Raw genomic sequence first — 11,994 nt, forward strand, 5'->3', positions numbered from 1 at the left:
TTGGTTAGTATTACTGGCTTAGATCATTACTTAATGATCTAAGATTACCGGTCCCCTTAGCCGGTCCCGCATAATTTCCAATTTGCCAAATAGACATGTCTTCATCACAAAGAAAAAATATATCTTTTTAATTTCCAAATGTCTTATGTCAAGTGTCAAATCATTAGTAAGTCGCTGTCAAAGAGTACTATAATAATACGGCAGTCGCTGTTGTTGAAAATAAGTGGTTGTTGAATTTGTAAAGGAGTTCCAAAAATTAAATCTTATTTTATTGTACGATACCCGTATGTATTTAATAACTTAGCCGTATCAAGTGATTTTAGTGTTTTTTGATACAGAACCAAAATGTCTCAAGGAAAAATAGTACTGATGGCTTGTGGCAGTTTCAGTCCTCCAACTTATATGCACTTACGTATGTTTGGTATGTGTCGAATTTACATTTTTTTCATGTGTGCTTCTCTTTACCGGCGTTTCTGGAAGAAATTTCTGGAAACCATATTTTTATCTTTATTCCTTAAATCACGTACTTTTAAAATATACCAGTATCAGTGTTATCATAAATAGAATGTAGTTTATTTATTGAGGAAAAACATTTAAGCATGTTTCTCGAAATTTTTATTTCCTTATCGATAAATTATATTGTGTTTTTTATTAACTATTTATGTGTGGTGAATATATTACACAATGTTTAAAAAAAAGAAGTCAAGTAGAGGACAGAACAAGCTTTAAAAAAATCCCTTGTAACTTGTATTGTATTACTAGCACTGGGCAATGTTCCATCTTATCATTTATGTTAAAAAAAACGATTGGAATTGAACAATATTATTATAAAATTGATGTGATTAATTAATTTCAAAGAGAAAATATTTTTTTTTCTCTGAAATGAATCTAATTTGGAATCAAGACAAATGGTGACAGCACATTAGAATGTGTAATAATCTTATATATAAAAATGAATCGCAAAATGTGTTGTTAAGCGCATAACTCGAGAACGGCTGAACCGATTTCGATAATTCTTTTTTTATTATATTCCTTGAAGTACAAGGATGGTTCTTATGTAGAGAAAACGTAAACATGTACCACGGGCGAAGCCGGGGCGGACCGATAGTAATCAATATATATGTAAATAACTGTAATATTAATTATATACTCAAGGAAAATAATACTTTAACACAAAATGAAATAAACAATTACACAGGAAAAAGAGACTAGCAAAGTAGTTTGATAAGTGATATTGAATACCATTAAATTTATTTAATCTTTAACATATTGTACCACGACTTTGTATGTGCATCCCCACTTTTCCCCGTTCCTGCAAACATTTCGGGAAATCATTTCTTAGCGGATGCCTACGTCCTAACATCTACCTGCATGCCAAATTTCAGCCCGATAAGTCTAGTGGTTTGGGCTGTGCGTTGATAGATTACTATATCAGTCACCTTTGAGTTATAATATATATATAAATTGTTTTTTTGTATAGCAGATAATATAAAAATGAAATATACTACATTGTCTGCTAATTACAAATGCAAATCTAGAGAATGGCTGAACTGATTTTGTTTGTAATTCTTTTTATAATATTCCTTGAAGTACAAGGATGGTTTTATGGTGAGAACGAAAAATATACCACGGGCAAAGTGTAGTGCTAATAAATAAATATAAAATATGTTTCTAGAAAAATTTTCTATGTTGAAACTATTTATAACTAACTTTTCTGTTATAACTATTATATTAATTTAACCTGTATTTAAATGAGTTATTATTATATTATATGTTTTTGTTACAGAAATAGCCAAAGATTACATACATTCACTAAGCTTGGGTACAATAGTTGGAGGTATTGTGTCCCCTGTACATGATGCGTATGGCAAGAAGGACCTTGTCGCTGCCAGTCATAGGTAAGGAATTTATACAAATAGCTTTTAACTAATGCTTTGCTTATGTACATTTCCACCTTTAACTAATTCAAAATAATTTAATCCGCCCCGGCTTCGCCCGTGGCATGTATTTGTAGGGAAATGCGAAAGTAACTCTGTCTGTCTGTCTGTTATGCTTTCCCGCTTAAACCTCTCAACCGAAATTTGGCACAGACAATCTTTAGACCCTGAGAAAGAACATAGGCTACCTTTTATTGAGAAATATGTACCACGAGCGAAGCCGACCGCTAGTATTTAATAATGGGGAATAATAAAACGAGCGACTGAAAATAAAGTGAGCGACTGATTATGAGATACTGATTTAATAACTTGAGCGGTATGAATTTGAGTAATCGACAAATAAACTAAACAAGCAACGAATATTAGTTGATAATAAAATACAGATTCAGTGTACTAAAGGAGGATTGTGATTAATCCATTTGACATATTAGAATTCTAACTGTGTGATTACATTACTACATGAGCGACTAAATTACTAGTTGAGCGAAAAGATTACTAAGTGAGCGACTAAATTACGCTCATTTAGAGCGACTAAAAACACTAGAATAATTGTTCAAATAGTTATTTGATAAAACTAAAACAAATTGAACTGATAGACCAACTCTGTCCATTATAGTATTTTTCAAAGTGATTTTTCTATTCGAAATACCTCGATTAAGATAAAATGCCACTCAATATAAATAAATCATATGCCAAATAATGAATATAATACAAGACGTAATTTTGTCACTCAAACAATTAATATTAGGTCGCTCAAATATTATGAAGCTGCTCATTTTGTATTTTATGTAACGCAAATTAATGTTTGTTAGTTGCTGATCTATTAATTTTTCATCGCTCGCAGTCAGTCGCTCACTTAGTAATTTTGTTACCCCAATTAATTATTTTTGATACCTAAAACTTTAATTTACAGTCACTCGTTTAAATACTACCCTTTAATAATTAACTGTATTAGAAGTATATGCACATTCAAATTTTTTAATGAGGCATGATGGAAGTTCAAAAAAGTATCCTAAATATAAATATATTCCAAAAGAATTGTTTTTATATTACAATTTATAGAGATATTTTACATTAAAATTATTCATATACCTATACATATTTATATATAGCTTTATAAACAATAGCATTTAATCTTGCATCACACTTTGATAAAGCCAAATACTATTTATAAATTATTTATAAATTAAACCAAATACTCAACTTATCTTTTATTTACATTATTTAACAATGTCATGTTATGTAAAGACTTACGAGTCATATTTATATAGTTTTTTTAGCTTCCATAGAGTGTAAATTACTTTACAGATATGATTAATATTTTAAAATCACTATGATGTACATATGTACCTTTACTTCCATATTCTCCAAAGCTGGTTTGATTCATTCAATTGCATATAAATTTAATAATTTTTTATCACAAACAAATTTTTCTTTTAATTCGCTCCTCACAACCCTGATTTTACCAATTTAATAAAGTATGATATAATTTAAGTTATATGCTTTTTGTAAACCAAGTTTGATCCAAATCTGTTTAGTTATTACTTATTTTCATATTCCTTGGTACAGTCATACATTGAATTTGTTTTGCTAATTATCAGGATATGTAAACTTTGTAAAGACTAAAGTCACCAAAATAGAATTTCTGTAATGTAATTTAGATAATGATATTTCCGTCCCGTTCTTATCTTATTTTTTTCGTGCATAAAATTAAATAAAAATTATATTCATACACTATTATTCATATTAATTAAAATTGGTACAAGATAAAAAGATTGTATTGTTCCATCATATTTATCGAAAATAGTTCTAGTTTTTGAAGTGAAACTTCTTTATCGGGGTTGGACAAAAATTTAGTGTAACATTTTTGCGTTACGCCGTACGCGTGACATTTTTGCGTTACGCCGTACGCGTGACATTTTTGCGTTACGCCATACTCGTGACATTTTAAGGTCATAAAGAAGTTTCACTTCTTACGTGAGTACTCTAGTACACGCATACATTTTTTTTTTACATTTTTAATATAATTTTCAGGGTTGCCATGTTAAAATTGGCGTTGCGATCGTCAGGATGGGTTAAAGTGTCGGAGTGGGAGACGCAACAGGCGGGATGGACGAGGACTAGGGCTTCTATGCAGCATCATCAAGTTAGTTATTTGATAATTTATTAATGAATTAGGTTAAGGCCGCATACGACGTTTAAAAAACCGCGATTATCGATTTTCACAGTTTGAAGATGGATTTCAATTGTTATGATTGGGTCAATCCACTGACTATCGGACGCTTTGAGAATACTTCCCTTCGTAAATAATATTAATATGTAGTAAAAATTCTACTCGCGGTTGCCGCCTCAAATGCGTGCGGTTTAGCTGTAGTACGTCCTTAGCCTTATTTAACAAATCAACATAACATGTGTGAACATAGCTTTATGCATGCTTTACTATCAACACGCAATACCTTGGAAAGTTATTAATTACATTTGATAAAGCAAATTGCATAGAGCACAATGCAATGAATGAATACACCTCAATATAGAAATGAGTCATCCAGATCGATAGCCTTTTAAATGTCAAGGCTGATCTACAAGGACAGAATACCTAGGTCATAATATTAACCATCTTTACTACAAGGTCACTTGGAACAAAACATTGCAGTTCCACGTTTTTGTTTTTATCTTTATTGTATGTATATTTTATTGAAACAGGTATTTAGGGTAATGGAGAGTAGTAAATTTATTAATAAATGCTTTGATATAATCTAAATACGTGTACATTAAGGTCATAAAAATCTCGTATTCGATTTTTTTCCTTAGGGCTGCCAGAATACGTGTAACTGGAGTCAGAAGTGAAAGTTGAAAATAAATTCGTTACGAAGTGTTTTATTAAAAAGATTTTTAGTATATGACATTGTATAATGTGTATGCTACAACAGTGTAATCCTATCATGATAACTTTAAAAACAATCAAAGAATATATGGTTTTTAATTCCAGGATATATTAAACAACCACGCGCACCTGACAGATCCGCCATCTTGGTTGCCAGATGACATATTAAACGTCAACGATATTGACAACTACAACTCGAACCAGTTAAATGGCAACACTGATAATGTCACTGTCAAGTTATTGTGTGGCGCTGATCTATTGGAATCCTTTGCTACGCCTGGCTTATGGTCGGATGAAGATGTAAGAAATTTAAAGATATTTTTTTTATTGCAAATGCCAAAATATTATTGTAAAAAAAAATATATGTAGAGACTTTTTTTTATGAAAATAGTAGAGGGTGGCATCATTCTATTTTTTTTATTTCATTACATAAAGTAGGAAAATATGTACTTATACAACATTTTGTTTAATTGAGACAAAATTTTTACAAACTACCATTACTAAACATTTCTTTATGAAACCTTTGGTTTAAATTAAATTTATGGAAAATTATAAATAAGTATATTGATTTGAATTTTTCAGTTGGAAACAATATTGGGACAACACGGAATTGTAGTCGTATCGAGAGCGGGCAGCGATCCCGGCAGGTTTATATATGAATCGGATATGCTTTATAAATATAGGGTGAGTATTAGTGTTTGTGTATTATACAATGTTAACATTTAAATACAACAGGGCCTGAAGTTAGATTGGTTATAATAATTTTACGAAAAAGTTAAATCAAAGAATCGTTTATGTAAACAAAAGCTTAATAAAATATTAAAGATCATCCATTTTGATTTTTAAAAAAGTTACTTTACTTCATCACGTTTTTGAATTTTTATCTATACTAATATTATAAAGAGGAAAGGTTTGTAATTATGTATGTATGTATGTATGGTTTTCTCGCATAAACTACTGGACCGATTTTGATGAAATTTGGCACAGGTAATCTTTAGACCCTGAGAAAGAACATAGGCTACCTTTTATAGCGAAATAGGTACCACGGGCGAAGCCTAGGCGGACCGCTAGTCTTTTATATTGCATGTTTGTGTTCACAAATTACGTGTTTATACCGCGAATATAACGATTTTTTAAAGAAAATTAAATTGTTGTCAACAAGCAACATGCAATAGCATTATTGAATGTTTTGGTATATTTATGTTTTTTATTCCAATTCCAGAAAAACGTGATCCTCGTAACCAACTACATAGTGAACGAAGTGAGCTCGACGGTGCTCAGGCGGCTCGTGCGTCGCGGGGAGAGCGCCAAGTACCTGACCGACGACGCTGTGCTCGCTTATATACGGCAACACCGGTTGTATGGAGCTACGGCGGGTGTTACGTGAGTTTGGGGATCACAGGGATCGGTTGGGGGTCACAGGGGTTGGGAGGGGTCGACGGTGTTGGACATGGTTTCTAGCTTGTTACAAGCTTGTAGCTGTTAAAGCGTGTTATAAGAGTTACGGGTATTGGTATGACGTCACTAGCTACAAAGTGAAGCTCTACGGTGCTCAGGCGGCTCGTGCGTCGCGGGGAGAGCGCCAAGTACCTGACCGACGACGCTGTGCTCGCTTATATACGGCAACACCGGTTGTATGGAGCTACGGCGGGTGTTACGTGAGTTTGGGGATCACAGGGATCGGTTGGGGGTCACAGGGGTTGGGAGGGGTCGACGGTGTTGGACATGGTTTCTAGCTTGTTACAAGCTTGTAGCTGTTAAAGCGTGTTATAAGAGTTACGGGTATTGGTATGACGTCACTAGCTACAAAGTGAAGCTCTACGGTGCTCAGGCGGCTCGTGCGTCGCGGGGAGAGCGCCAAGTACCTGACCGACGACGCTGTGCTCGCTTATATACGGCAACACCGGTTGTATGGAGCTACGGCGGGTGTTACGTGAGTTTGGGGATCACAGGGATCGGTTGGGGGTCACAGGGGTTGGGAGGGGTCGACGGTGTTGGACATGGTTTCTAGCTTGTTACAAGCTTGTAGCTGTTAAAGCGTGTTATAAGAGTTACGGGTATTGGTATGACGTCACTAGCTACAAAGTGAAGCTCTACGGTGCTCAGGCGGCTCGTGCGTCGCGGGGAGAGCGCCAAGTACCTGACCGACGACGCTGTGCTCGCTTATATACGGCAACACCGGTTGTATGGAGCTACGGCGGGTGTTACGTGAGTTTGGGGATCACAGGGATCGGTTGGGGGTCACAGGGGTTGGGAGGGGTCGACGGTGTTGGACATGGTTTCTAGCTTGTTACAAGCTTGTAGCTGTTAAAGCGTGTTATAAGAGTTACGGGTATTGGTATGACGTCACTAGCTACAAAGTGAAGCTCTACGGTGCTCAGGCGGCTCGTGCGTCGCGGGGAGAGCGCCAAGTACCTGACCGACGACGCTGTGCTCGCTTATATACGGCAACACCGGTTGTATGGAGCTACGGCGGGTGTTACGTGAGTTTGGGGATCACAGGGATCGGTTGGGGGTCACAGGGGTTGGGAGGGGTCGACGGTGTTGGACATGGTTTCTAGCTTGTTACAAGCTTGTAGCTGTTAAAGCGTGTTATAAGAGTTACGGGTATTGGTATGACGTCACTAGCTACAAAGTGAAGCTCTACGGTGCTCAGGCGGCTCGTGCGTCGCGGGGAGAGCGCCAAGTACCTGACCGACGACGCTGTGCTCGCTTATATACGGCAACACCGGTTGTATGGAGCTACGGCGGGTGTTACGTGAGTTTGGGGATCACAGGGATCGGTTGGGGGTCACAGGGGTTGGGAGGGGTCGACGGTGTTGGACATGGTTTCTAGCTTGTTACAAGCTTGTAGTTGTTAAAGCGTGTTATAAGAGTTACGGGTATTGGTATGACGTCACTAGCTACAAAGTGAAGCTCTACGGTGCTCAGGCGGCTCGTGCGTCGCGGGGAGAGCGCCAAGTACCTGACCGACGACGCTGTGCTCGCTTATATACGGCAACACCGGTTGTATGGAGCTACGGCGGGTGTTACGTGAGTTTGGGGATCACAGGGATCGGTTGGGGGTCACAGGGGTTGGGAGGGGTCGACGGTGTTGGACATGGTTTCTAGCTTGTTACAAGCTTGTAGCTGTTAAAGCGTGTTATAAGAGTTACGGGTATTGGTATGACGTCACTAGCTACAAAGTGAAGCTCTACGGTGCTCAGGCGGCTCGTGCGTCGCGGGGAGAGCGCCAAGTACCTGACCGACGACGCTGTGCTCGCTTATATACGGCAACACCGGTTGTATGGAGCTACGGCGGGTGTTACGTGAGTTTGGGGATCACAGGGATCGGTTGGGGGTCACAGGGGTTGGGAGGGGTCGACGGTGTTGGACATGGTTTCTAGCTTGTTACAAGCTTGTAGCTGTTAAAGCGTGTTATAAGAGTTACGGGTATTGGTATGACGTCACTAGCTACAAAGTGAAGCTCTACGGTGCTCAGGCGGCTCGTGCGTCGCGGGGAGAGCGCCAAGTACCTGACCGACGACGCTGTGCTCGCTTATATACGGCAACACCGGTTGTTTGGGGCCACGGTGGGTGTTACGTGAGTTTGGGGGTCACCGGGGTCGGTTGGGGGTCACAGGGGTCGGTTGGATTCGGATGTTTTTAGTTTAGTTTTATAAGAAGACCTATTAGGACACGTTTGTAAACTATTTCTTATTTTACCCACTTTTTCATTTGTTTTAACGTTAAACACAGTTGCTGTTTACAGATCATATTATTAGTAGTCTTTATTTCTATTACATATTAGATATGTATTACCAAAAATTACAATAAAATACTCTCTTTCATATACGCAAATTATTCTAAAACAAGACCAAAACGTATGTTTTTGTTCGACAGAAACTAATAAAACATTCTCTCTACGCACGCTGCCCGGACATAGTGAGTATAACACAGACATAGCATACGACAGATCACCGCAGGACGTCATCATGAAATCGCCCGAAGTGACAAGCTTCAAGAACATACTCATATCTATACGCGACAAACCATCGATAATAGACGAAACTGTGACCATAAAACGCGCTAAAAAGTCCATATTAGCGCACACAGATACAGTGACGCCCATGGACAATCTGAAACCCAAGATGGCGTACATAGACAAGGTGTCGCCGAGCTACGTGCCCGGGAAGGCTGTCAAAATCGTCAGTGACGTCACACAGCACACGTTCGATAAGGTGAGTACACACGATACACACTCGCTTGACAGTTTCCTAAACGACAACGACTTGAGCCAACGGAGGCTAAGTGAAGGCAGCGTTGACAGAAAAGTCCCTAAGAAAAGATGCTCCTCGTCTACTATACGGAAGTTGAAACCAGATGACATGAAGAAAAGTAAGAGCGAAGTTAGTAAGCTCTGTGATAAGGTTAAAAGTATAAAGTTGAAGGATGAAAGTAGAAATTATAAGACGCGCAGTTGTAACGATATAGTCAAGCTCATATTGACTAAGCACGGTATACATGTTATAAGCGATACGGAGGCGATTGTGTGAGCTGTGTGTAATCAGCCTAATTTGCCAGATTTGTATGGAAGGTTTGACTAATGAAATATGAAATCGTAAAAATCGGTCGTATACATACATGTTTATTTATACGTATCAGTATCGATTTGATTTACAAGTTTTTTTATTCATTTCCCAATATTATTATCATTATATAGATATATTTTATTACATGATAATGAATATTTTGTATGTTGTATTACTGTATAAGATTATTAAGACATAAGTTGTATAGCTTTATGTTTACAAAACTTGTTACAATATTTACGTATGTTTGCGTTATACCTATTCTTGTTATTCATTACAAGCAATTTAATATAAGTTAACTGTTATTATGTTGTCGAAATGTTTTTTTTCTCTTGACTCCGATTGTCAAACGAAATCCAATTGTATTTATTTTCTCATATTTTTCAAACTATGATAATATAGAAGAATTATTGAAAGAATTTAGCACAAAAACGAAGTCAATAAAGCGAATATATCTTAAAAAATAGGTAATCTTAGTATAGATCTTTGACATTTTGTCGTGTACGAAAGGGATGGAGATACGTGACGTATCTTGCATCCCTTTCACACAATTTCATTATGTCTGCAAGTGTATGCCTTTTAAGGTGATGAAGTGAAAACTTCCTTTATTATTATCTTTATCTGAATACATTGAGGTATTATTACTACGTATAGAGAGGACACCACGAACAAAATCTGTGCGCGGCGCGGGGCGGCTAGTGAGTCATACACTTTGTAGATATTCTGCCTCTTATTACTTATAAATTAAAACCAATCAATGTTACAAAAAATATTGTTTATCTTATTAAAAAAAAATATGAATGAACTTATCAATTAAAACCAATGTAAAAAAAAATCAGTTTGTGACGTTTGCCTCTAACTCGTGTACTCGTGTTACGAGTTACTACGTAGTACATAGTAACTCAATGTCTGAATATTATATTGGTTAACACCATAAGGATAAATATAGATATTATTTAATATCGTATTCTAATTTAAGGAAATTCGTAACAAAAATATAGAATGTAAGTAATATAAAATCGTAAGATAATTTTCTCTCTCTATGTGCGAAATAAGTACGGTGTTTAATTTTTTTTCTTATACCATATAAATCTCTATGTGCGAAATAAGTAAGTTAAGTTTTTTCTTATATCATAAAAGGTTATTTTAAATTAAAAGTTGGATAATATACTGAAGTCATGTAAACAAACACAACAACAATTTGGGTTGTAAAAAGTCAATAATCGAAAATTGAATTTACAGAAAATATCTATAACGATAGAAGAGAATAGAAAGAAGGAATAAGTAAGCTAGGCAGCTATTTTAATTATTATATTCTCTTCCATTGGTAGTGTCTAGTCGTTAAGTATACTTTTATTTTCTTTTGACTTGTTTTGTTATAGCTTGACCGCAGTGGCTGTAGGGTATAGTTATGTGCGCGGCGAGGCGGGGGAGAGTACTGACTGTTCCATTTCTTTCTTACTTCTAACTCGTGCTCTTTCTTACCCGGTCCCCAGCTCACCGCACATACCTACACCGCCCTACAGCCACTGCACACAAGCTAAACATAATAATTCGTAATTTACAAAATGGTTATATTTTAATTTTGTAACATTACAAAAATGCACAAAACATGTGAAAGAATTGTATATTATGCACAATGAATGTTTTAACTTAAGTACATATTTTATATTATTTTAGATTTTTTTTATTTACATCACTACAAAGTTATAGAGAATATACCTAATGGACCTACCTAAAGCTCAAATGTCTACTTACACACAAATCTACTATGTATATGTAAGTATTTATAATTATAACAATTGGTATATTATGTGTATTAGGTATAAAAAATAATGTCAATGAAAATAGTCCTAGTTATTCAGAATAATTATTATTAATTATTTCATGTTGTTTGTATGAGAAAATCTGTTTCTGTTTAATTTATAAATGCAATGTTAGTGTCAAAATTTTTATACCTCCTGTGATAACTACGTATTTAGTGCCAATTAATTTTGTAACCGAATTTAATGTTTGTTTTTGAAATTTATTTAGAAATATTATAAATATCCTTCATAATAATGTATATGTAATATATCAAGTTATTTTTAAAGTTTTTATTAAGTATATACTTACGATATTTAAACTTTATGTAGATTATATGAATGTTAACTTATTTAATTAGATCTCTCGTGGCTAAAAGTACCTCTAAGTATTAATAAATTATATTGTAATTATAAATGCGAAGTTTCAATTTATTTATTTTATTATTACGTAATAAATGGTATGTGTATAAATTGGTCACACGTAAATGTTCACAGCACAATTTTTTGACGCCATGTTGAAATAATGGATTTTCAAATTTGGCGCTATTTTTACAAGTGTCAATTTTTGTCGTTCGGAAACGTTCGCATTTTTTATTTTTATCGTTGTATGTTATAATCTTATAAGATTTAATTATAGTATATTATAATGTTTTAATGTATCAATGTCTATCTATGTTACCAGTAAAGCTTCCATGGAATACGAAATTTTAAATAAATATTTAATGTGAAGAAGCATTTTTATTGTAGAACCCCTATTATATATACATATATTTGTTTTATTATTTCTATTGAGGCTT

General features: G+C 35.3%; 1 protein-coding gene across 1 annotated transcript; it reads left to right on the forward strand.

The window, feature by feature from the left end:
• Positions 1–208: 208 nt before the first annotated feature.
• Nmnat (nicotinamide mononucleotide adenylyltransferase) lies at positions 209–9,444 on the forward strand. Its single transcript, XM_089709932.1, has 7 exons — positions 209–421; positions 1,787–1,898; positions 3,972–4,083; positions 4,927–5,121; positions 5,404–5,505; positions 6,044–6,204; positions 8,747–9,444. The coding sequence occupies exons 1-7, from the start codon at positions 346–348 to the stop codon at positions 9,354–9,356; spliced, it is 1,368 nt and encodes a 455-aa protein (XP_089566058.1). The 5' UTR covers positions 209–345; the 3' UTR covers positions 9,357–9,444.
• Positions 9,445–11,994: the final 2,550 nt, after the last annotated feature.

Source organism: Colias philodice, chromosome 23 (assembly GCF_061535455.1).
Source record: "Colias philodice isolate Cphi_HAF_F1 chromosome 23, ilColPhil1 Martin Lab GWU primary, whole genome shotgun sequence".
In the NCBI taxonomy this organism is placed as follows: Eukaryota; Metazoa; Arthropoda; class Insecta; order Lepidoptera; family Pieridae; genus Colias; species Colias philodice.

Bases quoted from the DNA above. Each gene is read 5' to 3' on its own strand.
- Nmnat (XM_089709932.1), top strand. From the start codon at position 346: ATGTCTCAAGGAAAAATAGTACTGATGGCTTGTGGCAGTTTCAGTCCT. The intron at 4,084-4,926 runs GTTAGTTATTTG...TTTTAATTCCAG, and splicing joins CTTCTATGCAGCATCATCAA to GATATATTAAACAACCACGC. The intron at 6,205-8,746 runs GTGAGTTTGGGG...GCCCGGACATAG, and splicing joins GGAGCTACGGCGGGTGTTAC to TGAGTATAACACAGACATAG.